Genomic DNA, 22,687 nt, shown 5'->3' on the forward strand with positions numbered 1-22,687 from the left:
TAGTTTGAGAGACCCATCTAGCTAGGGTTGCTGGTGACACTGGTAAATGGGGTTTGCAATATGAAATAAGGAGTTGGGATACCGATGGATTCCTGAGAGGTAGAGTTCTACGTTCATAGGATTGTAGACACCTAACTACACAAAGTTTTTCCTGTAAAGAGAAGGCAGGGTAGAAAACTGAAGAGATATTAGTTTTTGTACGACAAACAATAGAAAATTGAACTCCTTGTGGTAGGAATTGTCTACGAGAAATGTCTAACGATCGGACATCTGACACGCGTTTAAAATATATTAGGCATAGTAACATGGTTAATTTAAATAACAACAATTTCAACGGAAGGAGATCATTATCCTCCTAATTTAAAAACAAGTTCAATACCAAATTGACGTCCCAAATAGAATTTATATTTGGGAGTAGGAGGTCTTCGAAACTTAATGCCCTTCATAAGTTTGCAAATTAAAGGGGGTTTGCCTACTGGTAAAGTTTGGATAGGAGAATGAAAAAAGGAGATGGCTGATCACACAAGAAAGGCAGCGGGAGATTAGGGAAATTAACAAGTGGCTCAAGAACTGGTGTAGGATGGAGGGGTTTGGGTTCCTGGAGAACTGGGCCGACTTCACTGTCGGCTACAGGCTCTATCGTAGGGACGGGCTGCACCTCAATGGGGAAGGGGCAGCTGTGTTGGGGAAGAAGATGGCTAGAAGGTTGGAGGAGTGTTTAAACTAGGGACTGGGGGGGAGGGTAATTACACTATAGAAGGGGAAGATAGTGCAGATAGAGACCGGGGGCAAGCTAGTGGGACTGGGGGAGAAATGGAAGGAGGGACAAGAACAGTTCAGAAGAAAAGGTGTAGGGTAAAAAATATACATAAACCTCTCATATGTATGTATACTAATGCCAGAAGCCTGACTAATAAAACTGGTGAACTGGAATTAGTGATGTGTGAGGAGGACTATGACATAGTGGGAATAACTGAGACATGGCTGGATGATGGCTATGACTGGGCAGTTAATGTACAAGGTTACAGTCTGTTCAGAAAGGATCGTCAAAACCGGAGAGGTGGAGGGGTCTGCCTTTATGTAAAGTCTTGTCTAAAGCCCACACTCCGTGAAGATATAAGTGAGGGACATGAACATGTGGAGTCACTGTGGGTAGAGATACATGGAGCTAAAAACAACAATAAATTACTAATAGGAGTCTACTATAAACCACCTAATATACCAGAGTCCACAGAAAATCTACTACTAAACGAGATAGACAAGGCGGCAAATCATAATGAGGTGGTTATTATGGGGGACTTCAACTACCCAGATATAGACTGGGAAACTGAAACTTGTATATCTCATAAAGGAAACAGATTCTTGGCAATAACCAAAGACAATTATCTCTCCCAACTGGTTCAGGACCCGACTAGAGGGACGGCCATACTGGACTTAATATTAAGCAATAGACCTGACAGAACATCAGACGTGCAGGTTGGGGGACACCTGGGAAATAGTGACCATAAAGTAATAACCTTCCAATTTTCATTCAAAAGAGCGTTTCTACAGGGAGGAACAAAAATACCAAACTTCAAAAAAGCTAAATTTAGCCAACTAAGAGAGGCCATAGGCCTAACTAACTGGGACAAAGTCCTCAAAAATAAAAATACAGCCAAAAAATGGGATATCTTTAAAAACATCCTAAAATCTCATTGTGAGAGGTACATACCGTATGGGAATAAAAGGTTAAGGAACAAAAAGAAACCAATGTGGATAAATAGAACTGTAAAGAAAGCAATAAATGACAAAAAGAAAGCATATAAAACACTAAAACAGGAGGGTAGCACGGAAGCACTGAAAAACTATAAGGAAAAAAACAGAACATGTAAAAAACAAATAAAAGCGGCCAAACTAGAGACCGAGAGATTAATTGCCAAACAGAGTAAAACTAACCCTAAAATGTTCTTCAATTATATAAATGTTAAAAAGTATAAATCTGAAGGTGTCGGCCCTTTAAAGAGTAATGAGGGGGGAGTCGCAGAGAGCGACGAGGAGAAAGCAAAGCTGTTAAATATTTTTTTCTCCAATGTATTCACTGAGGAAAATAAACTGTCAGATGAAATGCTGAATGCTGAAATAAATTCGCCATTAAAAGTGTCCTGTCTGACCCAGGAAGAAGTACAACAGCGACTTAAAAATATCAAAATAGACAAATCGCCAGGACCGGATGGCATACACCCCCGTATCCTAAGGGAATTAAGTAATGTCATAGCCATACCCTTATTTCTGATATTTGCGGACTCTGTACTGACAGGGAATGTCCCACAGGATTGGCGCATGGCAAATGTGGTGCCAATATTCAAAAAGGGTCCAAAAACAGAGCCTGGAAACTATAGGCCGGTAAGTTTAACATCTGTTGTGGGTAAACTGTTTGAAGGTTTTCTGAGAGATGCTATGTTAGAGCATCTTAACGGAAATAAGCAAATAACGCCATATCAGCATGGCTTCGTGAGGGATCGGTCATGTCAAACTAATTTAATCAGTTTCTATGAGGAGGTAAGTTCTAGACTTGACAGCGGAGAATCAATGGATGTCGTATATCTGGACTTCTCCAAAGCATTTGACACTGTACCGCATGAAAGGTCAGTATATAAAATGAGAATGCTCGGACTCGGAGAAAACGTCTGTAAGTGGGTAAGTAACTGGCTCAATGATAGAAAACAGAGGGTGGTTATTAACGGTACATACTCAGATTGGGTCACTGTCACTAGTGGAGTACCTCAGGGGTCAGTATTGGGCCCTATTCTTTTCAATATATTTATTAATGATCTTGTAGAAGGCTTGCATAGTAAAATATCAATTTTCGCAGATGACACTAAACTGTGTAAAGTAATTAACACTGAAGAGGACAGTATACTACTACAGAGGGATCTGGATAGATTGCAGGCTTGGGCAGATAAGTGGCAGATGAGGTTTAACACTGACAAATGTAAAGTTATGCACATGGGAAGGAATAATGCAAGTCACCCGTACATACTAAATGGTAAAACACTCGGTAACACTGACATGGAAAAGGATCTAGGAATTTTAATAAACAGCAAACTAAGCTGCAAAAAACAGTGTCAGGCAGCTGCTGCCAAGGCTAATAAGATAATGGGTTGCATCAAAAGGGGCATAGATGCCCGTGATGAGAACATATTCCTACTACTTTACAAATCACTGGTCAGACCACACATGGAGTACTGTGTACAGTTCTGGGCTCCTGTAAACAAGGCAGACATAGCAGAGCTGGAGAGGGTCCAGAGGAGGGCAACTAAAGTAATAACTGGAATGGGGCAACTACAGTACCCTGAAAGATTATCAAAATTAGGGTTATTCACGTTAGAAAAAAGACGACTGAGGGGAGATCTAATTACTATGTATAAATATATCAGGGGGCAGTACAGAGATCTATCCCATCATCTATTTATCCCCAGGACTGTGACGAGGGGACATCCTCTGCGTTTGGAGGAAAGAAGGTTTGTACACAAACATAGAAAAGGGTTCTTTACGGTAAGAGCAGTGAGACTATGGAACTCTCTGCCTGAGGAGGTGGTGATGGTGAGTACAATAAAGGAATTCAAGAGGGGCCTGGATGTATTTCTGGAGTGTAATAATATTACAGGCTATAGCTACTAGAGAGGGGTCGTTGATCCAGGGAGTTATTCTGATTGCCTGATTGGAGTCGGGAAGGAATTTTTATTCCCCTAAAGTGAGGAAAATTGGCTTCTACCTCACAGGTTTTTTTTTGCCTTCCTCTGGATCAACTTGTAGGATGACAGGCCGAACTGGATGGACAAATGTCTTTTTTCGGCCTCATGTACTATGTTACTATATGCTTGCCCTGCGTCGAAAGAATCCGACAGGAAATTTATAATCTGACTTAAAGGTGCATATACGGGATCCAAAGACCGTTGACTGCACCAATCAGACCAAATCTTCCAGGCTGAACTGTAAGAAGATCTGGTGCCTGGAGCCCAGGCGTCAGGATGTTGCTAGCTGATTGTGAAACTTCGAAATCAACTCCTGACGGCCGGAGATGAACCAGGCTATTCAGAGGATGTTGTTGTCCTGTCAGATTTAAAAGGATTGATGGATGAATCGGAAGGATCCGTGGCTAATCTATCGTCATTGTCAGTATCTGGGGAAACCAGGTTTGAGTTGTCCAGAATGGGGTTTTTAATACCAGAGTTGATTGTTGTGACATGGTTAGGAAAAGAGTTCTCTGAATGAGATTGAAAGGAGGGAAAACGTACAAAATTTCTGCGGGCCACGACTGAGAGAGTGTCTGTACCTACAGTCGTGGCCAAAAGTTTTGAGAATGACACAAATATTAGTTTTCACAAAGTTTGCTGCTAAACTGCTTTTAGATCTTTGTTTCAGTTGTTTCTGTGATGTAGTGAAATATAATTACACGCACTTCATACGTTTCAAAGGCTTTTATCGACAATTACATGACATTTCAGGACCTCTGCAATTCGACTGGGCATGCTCTCAATCAACTTCTGGGCCAATTCCTGACTGATAGCAACCCATTCTTTCATAATCACTTCTTGGAGTTTGTCAGAATTAGTGGGTTTTTGTTTGTCCACCGGCCTCTTGAGGATTGACCACAAGTTCTCAATGGGATTAAGATCTGGGGAGTTTCCAGGCCATGGACCCAAAATGTCAACGTTTTGGTCCCCGAGCCACTTAGTTATTACTTTTGCCTTATGGCACGGTGCTCCATCGTGCTGGAAAATGCATTGTTCTTCACCAAACTGTTGTTGGATTGTTGGAAGAAGTTGCTGTTGGAGGGTGTTTTGGTACCATTCTTTATTCATGGCTGTGTTTTTGGGCAAAATTGTGAGTGAGCCCACTCCCTTGGATGAGAAGCAACCCCACACATGACGGGTCTCAGGATGCTTTACTGTTGGCATGACGCAGGACTGATTGTAGCGCTCACCTTTTCTTCTCCGGACAAGCCTTTTTCCAGATGCCCCAAACAATCGGAAAGAGGCTTCATCGGAGAATATGACTTTGCCCCAGTCCTCAGCAGTCCATTCACCATACTTTCTGCAGAAGATCAATCTGTCCCTGATGTTTTTTTTTTGGAGAAGTGGCTTCTTTGCTGCCCTTCTTGACACCAGGCCATCTTCCAAAAGTCTTCGCCTCACTGTGCGTGCAGATGCGCTCACACCTGCCTGCTGCCATTCCTGAGCGAGCTCTGCACTGGTGGCACTCCGATCCCGCAGCTGAATCCTCTTTAGGAGACTATCCTGGCACTTGCTGGACTTTCTTGGACGCCCTGAAGCCTTCTTAACAAGAATTGAACCTCTTTCCTTGAAGTTCTTGATGACCCTATAAATTGTTGATTGAGGTGCAATCTTAGTAGCCACAATATCCTTGCCTGTGAAGCCATTTTTATGCAACGCAATAATGGCTGCAAGCGTTTCTTTGCAGGTCACCATTGTTAACAATGGAAGAACAATGATTTCAAGCATCACCCTCCTTTTAACATGTCAAGTCTGCCATTTTAACCCAATTAGCCTGACATAATGATCTCCAGCCTTGTGCTCGTCAACATTCTCACCTGAGTTAACAAGACGATTACTGAAATGATCTCAGCAGGTCCTTTAATGACAGCAATGAAATGCAGTGGAAAGGTTTTTTTGGGATTAAGTTAATTTTCATGGCAAAGAAGGACTATGCAATTAATCTGATCAATCTTTAACATTTTGGAGTATATGCAAATTGCTATTATAAAAACTTAAGCAGCAACTTTTCCAATTTCCAATATTTATGTAATTCTCAAAACTTTTGGCCACGACTGTAGAAGAAGATTCCTTACCTGCAGAGGATCTTGACCTTGCGAAGCCTCTATTGCCTCTGGCACGCCATGGTCTTCCTCTTGTGGGATAGAAAGGGGGTGGTGGTGTAGGATGTGGTTGGGAAGGGTAGGGGCCTCTAAAATATTGTCTCTCATGGGACCCTCGGCTGGGAAACCGGCCCTTTCATTTCCCAGCCCTTCAAAAAACACGGCCTTGAAAAACTCGCCTTAAAGAAGTTTGGGCTTTATCCAGGGATGAAAATAGCCCTACATACAGTGGATATAAAAAGTCTACACACCCCTGTTATAATGTCAGGTTTCTGTGATGTAAAAAAAATGAGACAAAGATAAATCATTTCAGATTTTTTTTTTTTTTTTCCCCCCACCTTTTTTAATGTGACCTATTAACTGTACAACTCAATTGAAAAACAAACTGAAATCTTTTAGGTAGAGGGAAGAAAAAATATAAAGAAAAATATGGTTGCATAAGTGTGCACACCCTTAAAACTAATACTTTTGTTGAAGCATCTTTTGATTTTATTACAGCACTCAGTCTTTTTGGGTATGAGTCTATCAGCACGGCACATTTTGACTTGACAAGATTTGGCCACTCTTTTTTGCAAAAACACTACAAATCTGTCAAATTGTGAGGGCATCTCCTGTGCACAGCCTTCTTTAGATAAAACTGATTTTCAGTCGGATTCAGGTCTGGGCCATTCCAAAACTTTAATCTTCTTCTGGTGAAGCCATTCCTTCCTTGATTTGGATGTATGTTTTGGCTCGTTGTCATGCTGAAAGATGAAGTTTCTCTTTATGTTCAGCTTTCTAGCAGAAGCCTGAAGGTTTTGTGCCAATATTGACTGGTATTTGGAACTGTTCATAATTCCCTCTAGCTTAACTAAGGCCCCAGTTCCAGCTGAAGAAAAATAGCCCCATAGCATGATGCTGCCACCACCATGCTTCACTGTGGGTATGGGTGTTCTTTTGGTGATGTGCATTGTTGTTTTTGCGCCAAACATATCTTTTGGAATTATGGCCAAAAAGTTCAACCTTGGTTTCATCAGACCATAACACATTTTCCCACATGCTTTTGGGAGACTTCAGATGTGTTTTTGCAAAATGTAGCCTGGCCTGGATGTTTTTCTTCGTAAGAAAAGGCTTTCGTCTTGCCAGTCTACACCATAGCCCAGACATGAAGAATATGGGAGATTGTTGTCACATGTACCACACAGCCAGTACTTGCCAGATATTCCTGCAGATCCTTTAATGTTGCTGTAGGCCTCTTGGTAGCCTCCCAGACCAGTTTTCTTCTCGTCTTTTCATCAATTTTGTAGGGATGTCCAGTTCTTGGTAATGTCACTGTTGTGCCATATTTTCTCCAATTGATGATGACTGTCTTCACTGTGTTCCATGGTGTATCTAATGCCTTGGAAATTCTTTTGTACCCTTCTCCTGACTGATACCTTTTAACAATGAGATCCCTCTGATGCTTTGGAAGCTCTCTGTGGACCATGGCTTTTTGCTGTGGGATGCGACTAAGAAAATTTCAGGAAAGGCCAACTAGAGCAGCTGAACTTTATTTGGGGTTTATCAGAGGCACTTTATATGATGGCAGGTGTATGCGGACTCCAATTTAACATGATTTTGAATGTGATTGCTTAATTCTGAACACAGCTACATCCCCAGTTGTAAGTGGGTGTGCACACTTATGCAACCACATTATTTTATTTTTTTTTTTTTTTTTTTTTTCTTCCCTCCAAAAAAAAAAAAATATTTCAGTTTGTTTTTCTATTGAGTGGTACAGTTTATAGGTTACATTAAAGGTGGAAAAACTTTTATCTTTGTCTCATTTTTGTACAGCACAGAAACCTGACCTTTTAACAGGGGTGTGCAGACTTTTTTATATCCACAGTATTTATTTATTTATGTCTTTTACAAAAGAGTCTCCGAAGACTAAACCATCGGAAGATGGGTTATTATATGGTCTATTATGTACAGTGGCAAGGTATGGTAGTTGTGGGTCTAATCTCATGAGGATAGACCTCTTTCTTTCTGTGCATATAGTTGCATTGGTGTTACCTAATAAACATATTGCCCTTTGAAAAGACCAACCTTTCAGGACTGGTAAGTCCACTGGATCGCTCGAGGTGGAAGCCTGTTCGGCTAAATCTAAGATTTTTGTTAAACGACCGACAGCGTCTAATATTTTGTCTTGGATCGACCTAAAGGAACGATCTACTCCTTTTTGGGGATTTTTTTCCCCCCGATTTTGACACTTTTTTTTTTTTTTACAAGGGTTGGATCAATATCCGGAGTGTCCAAAATTTTATGAGGGAGAGTGGGTCTAGGGCAGTGGTCGGCAAGCCGCGGCTCGCGAGCCACATGCGGCTCTTTTGCTCCTTCACTGCGGCCCTTTGGTTCGGGCTGGCAGGTGGGCGGCCGCGCAGCCATATCGCGCCGCTCAAGCTGCTTGTAAATTGTCCGTCATGCGCCTGCTGCCCCGTCTGTCTGCTCCTTCCACTTTATGAATGAAGCAGGCAGGAGGCGCATGACGGAGCGAGAGATGTCACGCTGCGCACAGCAGCAGAAGGGCGGGCAGCGCGGCTCTAGTTCGGCTGCCCACTGAGGAGGGGTGGAGTGTTGAAGAGGCCGCCGCTCAGGAGGGACGAAATGTCCTGCAGCAGAAAGGTAGGAGCTGCCCCCGGTGTGTGCACTGCACCGGCCCCGCCGCAAGTGTCCCTGCCCCCTTCCTTCCCCCCACTAATACATTACTTACTGGAAGGCACTTATGGGGGATATCTGTGGAGGGCACTTATGGGGGATATCTGTGGAGGGCACTTATGGGGGATATCTGTGGATGACACATATATAGCCTATTATGCTATATATGTGTCATCCACAGATATCCCCCATAAGTGCGTCATCCACAGATATCCCCCATAAGTGCGTCATCCACAGATATCCCCCATAAGTGCGTCATCCACAGATATCCCCCATAAGTGCGTCATCCACATCTGCAGACAAGTTTAAGAAAAGTAAAAAATGATAAAGATAAAATGAAATAATAATCAAGATCCAAATAAAAGAAAGTACATATAAAAAGTATTTAAAAACACACTCTGGGCTAATGCCCACGAATGTAAGGGCGCCGTGCCTGTGCTGCACGGACACAGACCATGGGGCAGCTGCATGAGGATCGTGGACCCATTCACTTGAATGGGGTTCGCGATCCGCATCCGACTGCCCGCACCGCAAAAAAGTAGCGCATGCTGAAGTGAATGGGTCCATGATGCGGGCTGCACACGGCCGTGTGCAGCCCGCATCATGGACCCATTCACTTCAATGGGTCCAGGATCCGGGATATGAGTGCTACAGTGTGCTTCCGTGGTGCTTCTGGCTGTGCCTCCGCACCGCAAAAAAGTAGTGCATGCGCTACTTTTTTGCGGGCACACGGTCGTGTGCATGAGCCTAATAGTCCTCACTGGTACTGTTGATGCAATATTTTAGGTTTTAAAAATGTGGCTCTCGAAAGAAATTCCAATCGTGGTTTTGGCGATATTTGGCTCAGTTGACAAAAAAGGTTGCCCACCACTGGTCTAGGGCATTCTGATCTTAATTTGTTTCTTGCAGATTTTTCTAATGGCTTTTTGAGCCATAAAGAAACAAATTTGGATACTTGCGGTCAGGGTGGATTTGATTTAAATCAAAATGATTTAAATCACGATTTAAATCACGAGTCAGTAAGGCTTGATTTAAATCATAGTTTTCTACATAAAGACAAATTCTTGCTGGTATAACTTATAATATGCAAGTAGATGAAGATTTTTAGAACAACAACTTTTCATATTAGTTTGATTAGGTTGATTCTGCATTCATAGGTTTGTAGAAGTTAGGATTAAGGTTTTTTTCTCAACTCTGTTCATGTTATAACATTTTTGCTGTGAAGAGGCATGTGATCTCTGCTGAGTCAAATCCAGTTTTGAGAACTGCAAAAGTCAACCAAGCATCTGTGATAATATCTTGTAGGCAGAGAAACTGCCCAATAAATCTTACAGAAACCTCTGGAAGAGCATGACATTGTGAATGGATTAATGGAATTTATTTACCAAAAAAATTACACATATAGAAACATAGAATGTGTCGGCAGATAAGAACCATTCGGCCCATCTAGTCTGCCCAATATACTGAATACTATGGATAGCCCCTGGCCCTATCTTATATGAAGGATGGCCTTATGCCTGTTGATTCCCTTTATGTATTTAGCAGTTTCTCTCATCTCCCCTCTGTCTCGTCTTTCTTCCAAGCTATACATGTTAAGGTCCTTTTTAATCTTTCCTGGTAAGTTTTATCCTGCAATCCATGTACCAGTTTAGTAGCTGTTCTCTGAACTCTCTCCAAAGTATCAATATCCTTCTGGAGATATGGTCTCCAGTACTGAGCACAATACTCCAGATGAGGTCTCACTAGTGCTCTGTAGAGTGGCATGAGCACCTCCCTCTTTCTACTGGTAATGCCTCTCCCTATACACCCCAGCATTCTGCTAGCATTTCCTGCTGCTCTATGACATTGTCTGCCTACCTTTAAGTCTTCTGAAATAATGACCCCTAAATCCCTTTCCTCAGATACTGAGGTTAGGACTGTATCACTGATTTTATATTCTGCTCTTGGGTTTTTACGTCCCAGGTGCATTATCTTGCACTTATCAACATTAAACTTTAGTTACCAGATTTTTGACCATTCCTCTAGTTTTCCTAAATCCTTTTCCATTTGGTGTATCCCTCCAGGAACATCAACCCTGTTACAAATCTTTGTGTCATCAGAAAAAAGACACACCTTACCATCGAGGCCTTCTGCAATATATATTAAACAATATGGGTCCCAGAACAGATCCCTGAGGTACCCCACTGGTAACAAGACCTTGGTCTGAATATACTCCATTGACTACAACCCTCTGTTGTCTGTCCCTCAGCCACTGCCTAATCCATTCAACAATATGGGAGTCCACGTACAGCCTTATTCTACATAATTAAAAAACAAATCTTTATTTCATGATGGAATAACCTTTGGATGGTAATATATTTTCCTCAAAAAGCATTTTATATAAAGAAAATCTGATTTAAATCAAAAAAATCAGATTTTTTTGATTATTATTTTAAAAAAATCATTGATTTTTATCCACCCTGCTTGCGGTAATGGTAACCATTCTCCTGACCTAGGATGTTTAATTGTCCCAGGGTCAAAGAAAGGGACACCTGACCCATCTAAAATGATAGGTGAAAAGTTTCTTCTTCCAGTTTTTTTTTTTGTCTCCCTCATCGGAAATGTCCTCATATAAAGACATATTCTCACTGTCCAGAAGTATTATCCTCTTCACAGGAGGATTCAGAAGGGGAAGAGTCCAGCTTAACTCTTAAAGCCTTAGGTGCCAGCTTCGTGCTGACATCCTCAGGGACGGAGGGTTCAACATTAACTGCTTTAACAGTGGTAAGTGTGCTTTTTGAAAAAGCTTTAGATTTGTGCTGATCCCATTTATCTTGTAATTTTGGGATCGTTAAAAAAGCACTTATTTTTTTTTTTAAGGCAGTTTTTCCCCTATTTAAACCTTTCACTAAACGGGAAGTGGATTCCTCCGTAGACCAAAATTGGTCGGACGGGGTTGTAGGGTCTTTGGAATTTTGCGCGGTTTGCGTATTAATAGCCATAGCCACAGATTGTGTGATGATATTTTGTAATGACGACATGGCGGTATCGACCGCACATTGTACGGATTTTGCCACTGTCTCATTGACAACGGATTGGAGGAGGTCTTCCTCTAAAATAACTGAACCTGGAGTTTTAGGTATTTTATTGAGGTTTTCCTTGGACATTGCGGACGAATATATATATATATATATATATTACCACAAATAATGCAGCAGCACAGTCAGATGTGGAGCTCTGGGTGCAAGAAATCCTCACAGAGGCTGGCTTGTCCTCCAAGATATATATTCAAAGAATGAAGAGGCAGCACTTCCAGTTGTTAGGTGATAGGGTGACGACCCCAAACTTTATTCCAGCTACGTTTCTGCCTTCTCAATGAGGCCTTTGTCAAGCTTGACAAAGGCCTCATTGAGAAGGCAGAAACGTAGCTGGAATAAAGTTTGGGGTCGTCACCCTATCACCTAACAACTGGAAGTGCTGCCTCTTCATTCTTTGAATATATATATATATATATATATATATATATATATATATATATATATATATATATATACATACAGTGGGGGAAATAATTATTTGACCCCTCACTGATTTTGTAAGTTTGTCCAATGACAAAGAAATGAAAAGTCTCAGAACAGTATCATTTCAATGGTAGGTTTATTGTAACAGTGGCAGATAGCACATCAAAAGGAAAATCGAAAAAATAACTTTAAATAAAAGATAGCAACTGATTTGCATTTCATTGAGTGAAATAAGTATTTGAACCCTCTAACAAAAAAAGACTTAATACTTGGTGGAAAAACCCTTGTTTGCAAGCACAGAGGTCAAACGTTTCTTGTAATTGATGACCAAGTTTGCGCACATTTTAGGAGGAATGTTGGTCCACTCCTCTTTGCAGATCATCTCTAAATCCCTAAGGTTTCGAGGCTGTCTCTGTGCAACTCTGAGCTTGAGCTCCCTCCATAGGTTTTCGATTGGATTAAGGTCCGGAGACTGACTAGGCCACTCCATGACCTTAATGTGCTTCTTCTTGAGCCACTCCTTTGTTGCCTTTGCTGTATGTTTTGGGTCATTGTCGTGCTGGAACACCCATCCACGACCCATTTTCAGTTTCCTGGCAGAGGGAAGGAGGTTGTCGCTCAGGATTTCACGATACATGGCTCCGTCCATTTTCCCGTTTATGCGAATAAGTTGTCCTGTGCCCTTAGCAGAAAAACACCCCCAAAGCAAAATGTTTCCACCCCCATGCTTGACGGTGGGGACGGTGTTTTGGGGGTCATAGGCAGCATTTTTCTTCCTCCAAACACAGCGAGTTGAGTTAATGCCAAAGAGCTCTATTTTGGTCTCATCAGGCCACAGCACCTTCTCCCAGTCACTCTCTGAATCATTCAGGTGTTCATTGGCAAACTTCAGACGGGCCTGCACATGTGCCTTCCTGAGCAGGGGGACCTTGCGAGCCCTGCAGGATTTTAATCCATTGCGGTGTAATGTGTTTCCAATGGTTTTCTTGGTGACTGTGGTCCCTGCTAATTTGAGGTCATTAACTAACTCCTCCCGTGTAGTTCTAGGATGCTTTTTCACCTTTCTCAGAACCATTGACACCCCACGAGGTGAGATCTTGCGTGGAGCCCCAGAGCGAGGTCGATTGATAGTCATTTTGTGCTCCTTCCATTTTCGAACAATCGCACCAACAGTTGTCACCTTCTCTCCCAGCTTCTTGCTAATGGTTTTGTAGCCCATTCCAGCCTTGTGCAGGTCTACAATTTTGTCTCTGACATCCTTGGACAGCTCTTTGGTCTTTCCCATGTTGGAGAGTTTGGAGTCTGCTTGATTGATTGATTCTGTGGACAGGTGTCTTTTATACAGGTGACTAGTTAAGACAGGTGTCCTTAATGAGGGTGACTAATTGAGTAGAAGTGTCTAACCACTCTGTGGGAGCCAGAACTCTTAATGGTTGGTAGGGGTTCAAATACTTATTTCACTCAATGAAATGCAAATCAGTTGCTATCTTTTATTTAAAGTTATTTTTTCAATTTTCCTTTTGATGTGCTATCTGCCACTGTTACAATAAACCTACCATTGAAATGATACTGTTCTGAGACTTTTCATTTCTTTGTCATTGGACAAACTTACAAAATCAGTGAGGGGTCAAATAATTATTTCCCCCACTGTACATACATACATACATACATACATACATACATACATACATACATATACACACTTAAGGAATATAATGAAAAGAGAGTTTGTAAAATATATAATACCGAGAGGTCATGAATTTGCCCACAGTAATAGGAAGTACATGTAAAGGATATTATGAAGAAATACCACAAGGTGGCAATCAAGTATAGAGAATGAGCCGAGTTGGAAGCAGCTTGTAGCGCTGAAGCTGACGGGAATCCTAACTGGTTAGAATAAAGCCTTTTACTGAGAGGAAAGGGCGCGCAGGCTGAGGACCAGCCGCGTGTGCACACTGCAGATGGTGAGGTAAACTGAAAGTGAGCAGTGATGGCGATAAGAAGGGTAAGGTAACAGAGGAAATGCGCCGAAAAAGCTAAATGATTAAGCCATTAATAGGGGAGAACAGAATGTGGGACCAAATGCATATTGGCTACTCCTGAATGCTGATTTCAATTTTTATTTTTATTTTTTTGGTTCTCTGTTTTTATATTAACTATTTTGCAGCTGGGAGTAAAAAAGAAAGATCAGGCATAATGAAGTCTCCTGTCTTGACTTAAAATTGTAATTACACTGCACTGCCTCTACAAGCAAGACGACGAGTGGGCAGTATTAAAGCGGAAGCAGTGCTTTAGGAGAGCCACTACCTTTTCAAAGCCGCTGATCTGATATTGATGACCTGTCCTGAGGATAATAAATAAAATAAAGATTCATCTATCAGCAACTTGGGAGTGCTGGTCTTTTACCTTTCTCAGTCCTGAGGATAGGTCATCAATAGTTAAAGAGGACCTTTCACCAGAATAAAACCTCTAAACTGAATATACAGACGTGTAGAGCGGCGCCCGGGGATCTCCCTGCACTTACTGTTATCCCCGGGCGCCGCTCCGTTCTCCCGTTATAGCCTCCGGTATCTTCATAGTTAGGCTCCACCCAGGGGAACCTGCCGGCGTCTCCTTCTCCCAGGCTGTAGCGCTGGCCAATTGCAGCGCTCAGCTCATAGCCTGAGAGGTTTTTTTTTCTCTCAGGCTATGAGCTGAGCGCTGCGATTGGCCAGCGCTACAGCCTGGGAGAAGGAGACGCCGGCGGGTTCCCCTGGGTGGAGCCTAACTATGAAGATACCGGAGGCTATAACGGGAGAACGGAGCGGCGCCCGGGGATAACAGTAAGTGCAGGGGAATCCCCGGGCGCCGCTCTACGCGTCTGTATAGTCAGTTTAGAGGTTTTATTCTGGTGAAAGGTCCTCTTTAACTATTGATGACCTATCCTCAGGACTGAGAAAGGTAAAAGACCAGCACTCCCAAGTTGCTGATAGATGAATCTTTATTTTATTTATTATCCTCAGGACAGGTCATCAATATCAGATCCGTGGGGCTCTGACACCCCTGCCGATCAGCTGGTTGAAGAGCAGGCCGAGCTCGTGCGAGCGCAGCCTTCCCTTCTTAATTTACCTGCTCGGCTTCAACATCACAGCGGTTAGCAGGTGTAATTACCAGTTGTCCCATTCACTTCTATGGGAAGGCTAGTGCCTGTACACTTGAATAGGATAGGTCATCATTATTAAAACCACGGAAAACCCCTTTAAGTATCTGCACACACAGATTTGACATGCTTTGGCTTTAAAATCTTCATCAGAGGATGCACGTAATTTAGGAGGAGGCAAGGGCCTCATCATAAATTTAGGCGCATGCTCCACCAGTCCCGTACACCTAGATTTCAATCTTCTTTTACGTCAGGAAAGTGGAGTGAATGCTAGTGTATTCTGTCACTAAAACAGGGCAGTTTATTATTGCATTGTACTTTTGAACTAAATGTTGTTGTTTTTTCTGTTTTTGTTTTTACGTTGAATCCCTTTCTTGGTGCAGCCTTGAGATTCTCTAGTCTCAGGCTGTGAATTTGTACTTTGTTCTGTCAGGCAGATCAGCTGAGGGTTTCTGATCTCTGACCCCCTAAACCAGGGGTCAGCAACCTCCGGCACTCCAGTTGTTGTGAAACTACAACTCCCAGCATGCTCCATTCACTTCTATGATAGTTCTGAGAACAGCCAACAGGTGTGTATGCTGGGAGTTGTAGTTTCACCACAGCTGGAGTGCCGAAGGTTGCTGATCCCTGCTGTAAACACTCATTATAGCTCAATTCTTATCTTACTGATAAGAATGTGGCCTAAATAAGTGTTTATGACCTTTTAGTAATTAGAGATGAGGTTTAGCTCTATTAGGCTACTTTCACACTAGCGTTCGGAGCAGATCCGTCTGATGTTTCATCAGACGGATCCGCTCCGATAATGCAGACGTTCGCATCCGTTCAGAACGGATGCGTCTGCATTATAACTTAGAAAATTTTCTAAGTGTGAAAGTAGCCTGAGCGGATCCGTTCAGACTTTACATTGAAAGTCAATGGGGAACGGATCCGCTTGAAGATTGAGCCATATAGTGTCATCTTCAAGCGGATCCGTCCCCATTGACTTACATTGTAAGTCTGGACGGATCCGCTCGCCTCCGCACGGCCAGGCGGACACCCGAACGCTGCAAGCAGCGTTCAGGTGTCCGCTTGCTGAGCGGAGCGGAGGCTGAGCGCTGGCAGGCGGATGCATTCTCAGTGGATCCGCCTCCACTGAGAATGCATTGGGGCCAGACGGATGCGTTCGGGGCCGCTCGTGAGCCCCTTCAAACGGAGCGCACGAGCTGACACCCGAACGCTAGTGTGAAAGTAGCCTTAAACAGTTAACCTTTTGTGACACTGGCTGAGTATTTTTAATAAAGACCAGTTGAAGAAAAGATTTTTAGCCCAAAATTAGTAAAATGCAATCGTAAAAGAAAAAATTGGCCCCGAAGGTGTCCTTAGTCTTTAATGCTTTTTGACATATGAAATTTTCACTTTATTTGGGGTGATGCCATGTACAGGGACATGTCCATATTCATTGTCTTGTGAGAGATGTTTTCTTGTTTTTAGATATTTTTAATTGTCCACGTCATCTGCTCCTAATAAAGCTAGTTATTTTTTGTATTCGGTGAGGTGTGCCTCTTGAATGTGCTTCCTTTCCTTTGGTTTATGTCAAGTATTCCCTAGTGATTAGAGATTTGAACAGAGTACCCCCAAGGAAGTGAACAGTGATAATTGTCAAAGGTGTTAGGCCGAATGCACGCGGAATCCGTCCCGAATGCATACCACGGCCGAGAGCGGTCCGTGGTATGCTGGGCTGGATTCCTGTAAGAGCAGGAAGCGCACGGCGTCATTGGTTGCTATGACGCCATGCGCTTCATGCCGCCGCTACACTACGGTAGTACACTCTTATAGTGTATTACTGTAGTGCAGCGGCGACATGAAGCGCACAGCGTCATAGCAACCAATGACGCCGTGCGCTTCCTGCTCTTAACAGGAATCCAGCCCGGCATACCACGGACCGCTCTCGGCCCCGGAACACGGCCGTGTGCATTCGGCCTTATTCAGATAAAGATAATGACCTATTAGCGGTTTCAGGGAGCCGCTCACCGGAGCTGTGATTGGCACAGCCAGGTCCTGACAGCTTTCAAAGTACAGCGCTGTACGTTGTATAGTGGCTGTGCTTGGTATTGCAGCTCAGCTCCATTTACGATGTATGGCGACGTCACATGGCCTAGGTAGAGGGCACTGCGCTTAGGGACCTCTTCTAATAGCTTATTGGTGGGGCTCCCGGATGTTGGACCCCCACTGATCTGATATTGACCTATCCAAAGGATAGATTAATATAAATTACCAGATAACCCCTTTAGCAAAATAAGGCTGTTCTCACGCCACTGTCATAGGCTCTGTTCTAAGCCTCTTTCAGCAGTTCCTTCACATTTGACAGAAAGAATACAGCAGCAAAACAAAAGGCACCACATTAGGACTTACTTTGGATGACTTACTATTTAAATTACTTTCTGCATTATCAAACATACAGGAGAATGCAGTACTACATACCGTACCTCACATTAGGGATCGACCGATATTGATTTTTTAGGGCCGATACCGATAATTTGTCAACTTGAAGGCCGATAGCCGATAATTTATACCAATATTCTGGGTATTTTTATTTTTGAGGAAAAAAAATAATTTCCTACACAAATCTGCTGAAAATTAATGTTTATTGTTAACGTGTATTATTATTTTATTTTTTTTGTAAATCTTTTTCATTTATACTTAATATTTTTGTGTTTTTTTTATTTATTTTTTTACTAACTTTTAGCCCCCTTAGGGACTAGAACCCTTGTCCCATTCACCCTGATAGATCTCTATCAGAGTGAATAGGATCTTGCACTCTCCCTGCTGCCCTGTGCTCTGTGCACACAGCAGCATGGAGCTGACTATGGCAGCCAGGGCTTCAATAGCGTCCTGGCTGCCATGGTAACCGATCGGAGCCCCAGGCTTACACTGCTGGGGCTCCGATCGGAGGAGCAGGGGAGAGGGGATCCTGTGGCCACTGCCACCAATGATTAGAATTGAGGGGGGGGGGGGCGCACTGCGCCACCAATGTTTTTACTATTGGGATGGGGGTGGGGGGCGCACTGCGCCACCAATGACTAATACTAGGGGGCTTGAGGGGGGGGGGGCGCACTGCGCCACCAATGTTTTTACTATTGGGGTGGGGGGGCGCACTGCGCCACCAATGATTAATACTAGGGGGCTTGAGGGGGGGGGGGGCGCACTGCGCCACCAATGAAGATACCTCTCTTTCACATACAGGAGGCGGGAGCTGGCTGCAGAATCACATAGCCGGCTCCCAGACCTCTATGAGCGGTAGCTGCGATCCGCGGCACCTAAGTGGTTAACTACCGCAGACCGCAGCTGCCGTTCATAGAGGTCGGGAGCCGGCTATGTGATTCTGCAGCCAGCTCCCGCCTCCTGTATTTGAATTAATGAATGACTCATCTTCATTGGTGGCGCAGCGGCCACAGCCCCTCCCCTCCTCTTGTCTTCCGTCCTGTCATTGGAGGCAGCGGCAGCAGCAGCACAGGGGGAGGAGACACTGCTTCCTTCTCCCCTGTGCTGCGGAGGGAACACAGAACGCGCTGAGAGCAGCGGGTTCTGTGTTCCCAATACGTTATCGGTATATCAGCAAAATAGATGCCGATACCGATAACATTCAAAATCCTCAATATCGGCCGATAATATCGGCCAAACCGATAATCGGTCGATCCCTACCTCACATCCAGTGATTTCTCCTCTATTTTCTTTCCTTATCTCCCTTCTCGGACCAGGCCACAGTAATAACTTTCAGCCATGTCTCATCTCTGCAGAGTCTGTCACACAGACCTCTTGTGTTCCTACTTTTCCATCATCCTCCCCACCTACTGAACACTTTATCTTGCCACCCCTAATATTAGACTGCAGAAAGAGAGTCTGAAAATTCTAGTACCACACAGATAGGGGCCCCTTCAGTGCCCTCAAAATTAATTGCCCCCAGCAAATGGTAACCCTGACAGTAATAGTGCCGTAAACCTAGTGTCCCCCAAAAATAATTGTGCTAATCTGATACTGGTTCCTCCCCCCCCCCCCCCCCCCAGAAATAATGCTCCCAAAAGTCCCACCAATAGTAGTAATTCTCTCCCAGAGTGCTCTTGGTAGTAATAATGTCCCCCATTGTGCCCCAGAAGTAATAATGCCTATAGTAGCAATAATATTCCTCATAGTCCCCCGAATGAAACATTGCTGGGTGCTAGGGCAGTCCCACAAACACCCTCACCGTGTGGCGTGGACCCCAGGTTGAGAACCACTTATCCTGCCACAGTGTTCATGTGATTGTGTATTACACTGTACTGAACACATGGTCTGGTGTCCGCTATAGATATACTGCCTTGGAAGTTGCTGAAAATATAGTAAAAAAAAAAAATATCTCAGCCTTTTGTGACCTTTCCCAATGTCTAAATAGAAGTTATAGTCCTGATTGTGTTCTTTTCTTTTTCCAAACAGGTAAAATAGAGATTAAGATACTTACCGGTGGTTTTGGTGATGATGATGATGGACACTGGCTTTCAGAAGAGGACACAAGGAACCTGAAAGATATTTTTTTCAATATATTGGTATGTCTGTCACTCTAGAGGGAAATTTTATTGCAGAGCATAAGATATCCAGTAATGATTAGCGGGACACTTTTCACATGTTAGACCCCCTTCTCATAGACCTATGCTATAGCAATTGGTAGTCCCCTGGTCTAAGGTCTTAAAGGGGTGGTATCATGAAGACAACACATGGTCACCCCCTCTATGAGCTTCAACACATAGACACACTGTAAGAGTGGCACCAGTTCTGGTGGACCTGAGCCGGCCTTGTAATTCATGCTGTATCTGAGTAAGTTCTGGATTGTTTCCCTTAGGATTTCTTAAAGGGTTTGTTAAAATAAGAAGAATGCCATGTGGGGCTAGCTCAGCTGAATGTAATGCTACCTTTCTCTTTGTGATCTGTTGCTTCATTCTGGAGAAAGAAAGCACTCTTAATCCATATATGTAAATGAGCAGTTAAGTGCACTGGGGGTGGGCCCAAGTCATTCTGTTCAACCTTGCTCCTCCTGCTTCCTCGGCCAGTCCCTTCCTCTCCTTCTCGATTGACAGGGCCATGTGAGACGACCATGCAGGAACCCTTGGTGGCCCGTGTCCGTGCTGTGAACCGCGAATTGCGGTCCACAATGCACGGGGACCTTCTGTGGGGCAGGCGCATGGGGATCGAAGACCCATTCACTTGACTGGGTCTGCGATCCCTCCGTTCCGCAAAAAGAGCAAGAGCAAAAAGAGCATGAACGGAACCCCAGAAAGCACTCCATAGTGTTCCGTGCTTCCGTTCCGCATCTCCGGATTTGCGGACCCATTGAAATGAATGGGTCCGCATCCGTGATGCGGAATGACAACGGAACGGTGCCCATGTATTGCGGGTCTGCAATACGGGAACGGTTCACCAACGGTCGTGTGAACGAGCCCTAACGCTGCATAGTGATCTCAATCTTTCTGCAGCACGTGGATAAGAGTTCATAAAATCCCATTCACACTGATGCTACTGTAAATGCTGCGTTTTTTTTTCCTCCGACAATTCCGCAGCAGAAACTATACAACACCTCTGTCCCATGTGTAACATAAAGAGAAGCTCTTAGAAGAGTTCTAGAGTATAATCTACCTTACAGTTTTTTGTTTTTTTTTTGTTTGTTTTTCCTAGATACAAGGATCAGAAGATGCTCACAAAGAACAGAAGCGACAACAACAGCTTGAGGACAATTATCGGTTTGTTTGGAACCAGAATAATGACGATTCGAAGACCACCAGCACCTCCACAGACTCTGAGGATGTTGATTTCTAACGAGAACGGACATCCAAATGAGACTTCGGATCTTGCCCCGTGGACTCGAGCCTGCTAACAAATCTTTTTGGATGAATGATGCTTCAAGAAAATGGTGGTTTGCGAGCCTGGATGGATCTGCAGAGGCCTCCGCTTCGCCGGCAATAGTTTAAAGCAGTGTTAGATGACTTGCTGGATGCGTGCAAAGCTCAACTAGGAGAATAAAAGAAAATGTGTATTTATAGATTTCAGTTTCCTTCCTTTTAGCTCCGCTGAAGATAAAGATTATAAAAGTGACTGACTACATACTCCTCACCCACTGAGGAAATCGTGTCCTTTAAGGGGGTTTTATGTATTTTATTATGTGCAGCCTATTCATATACTTTTAATATCTGTTTGCTGTCGGTGTATGAAATCCAGATGCTGAAAACCTGTTATGTGCACAGCTTATGTTTACTATGGATGTGTTCAGTGTAGACCAGGGGTGCAGAACCCGTAATGTGCACCCCCAATCATCTGGCCATAGAAATGCCTGTGTGTAGCTGCTCTCTTTTAGTTTCCATAGAGAAGACGAGCAAGTACTAATGGTCCACTATGTAACCACCTCTGGATCCCACATATTTTAGGAGAATGGGATTCCTGATCTTGTTTGGCACACCAGAAAAGGTGCCTGTCTGAATGCGGTTCTCTCCATTGCAGTTTATAGGCGTTGTGAAATGCTAGGCCGTGACCACAACACCCATAGTCTCTAATAGAGAGAGAGACATGCTTGCAAGATCTCCTCCTCTCTAGAAGGCTTAGAACCCCCATTCTCCCAATTGGTGGGAGTCCTTGAAGCAGAATATCTACACCTGTCCAACGTTTTTGGCATATATTTTTCTATGCTATAAATATATAATTTTTTATTGTGCCCCTTGGGACTTGTTCAATATGAAAATGTGGCCCTGAAAGGGTTGTGCACCCCTGGTCTAGACAGTCTGGTGTGAGATAAAGGGATTGTGCAGTGCAAAAATATTGATGATGCATCCTAAGGGCAGGTCACCAGTATCAGATTGGCTGGGGTCCGACACCCAGCACCCCCACCAATCGGCTATTTGAATAGATGGCGACCTTTGTGCGAGCTCTGCTTCCACTTCAAAATGACCTGCACGTCATCACCTGTTCGTCTCATTTAAGTGAATGGGACGAGCAGTTATAATTACACTGCTCCGCTACTGCAAATGAGACCGTGCACAGGTGATTAGGAAGTGGAAGCAGAGCTCACACAAGGGCCGCTATCTCTTCAAACAGCTGATCGGCGGGGGGTGCTGGGTTTCGGACCCCAGCCAATCTACTTCGGATGAAACATCCGAAGTCGATTCGCATAAAACTTTGTTTCAATTACACCAGCCATTTCAGTCTATAATGAGCGACCATAAAACAAGTCAAATGGCGCTAATTTTAAAGGCGTTTTTACATGTGCCAATGCAAACCGTATGGGGGATGAAAGATCACTACTGCAATCATTCGCCCCAATACAGTTTGCTATTATTGGCAGCACATCCGCTGTTTACATGGGGAGATGTGCTACCATTTCCCGTACCACTTGGAACCGAACCAGAGTTCGAGAAATTTGTTTTTTTTTTTACAGTAGAAATAATTTATGAAGTTATTACCTGAAGTCTCGCTAGACTTCGCAAAGTAATAACTTCGGCT

General features: G+C 43.6%; 1 protein-coding gene across 2 annotated transcripts in view; it reads left to right on the forward strand.

Moving 5' to 3' along the window:
• OS9 (OS9 endoplasmic reticulum lectin) overlaps window positions 1–21,236 on the forward strand; it is a 109,758-nt gene extending 88,522 nt beyond the window's left edge. For both annotated transcript variants that reach the window (XM_040425766.1, XM_040425767.1), the window contains 2 exons: window positions 19,640–19,749; window positions 20,873–21,236. In XM_040425766.1, coding sequence (XP_040281700.1) covers window positions 19,640–19,749; window positions 20,873–21,013 — 251 coding nt within the window. In that variant the 3' untranslated portion in view covers window positions 21,014–21,236. The remainder of the gene's footprint in view (window positions 1–19,639; window positions 19,750–20,872) is intronic.
• Window positions 21,237–22,687: the final 1,451 nt, after the last annotated feature.

The sequence above is a fragment of the Bufo bufo genome, chromosome 3 (genome assembly GCF_905171765.1).
Source record: "Bufo bufo chromosome 3, aBufBuf1.1, whole genome shotgun sequence".
Lineage (NCBI taxonomy): Eukaryota > Metazoa > Chordata > Amphibia > Anura > Bufonidae > Bufo > Bufo bufo.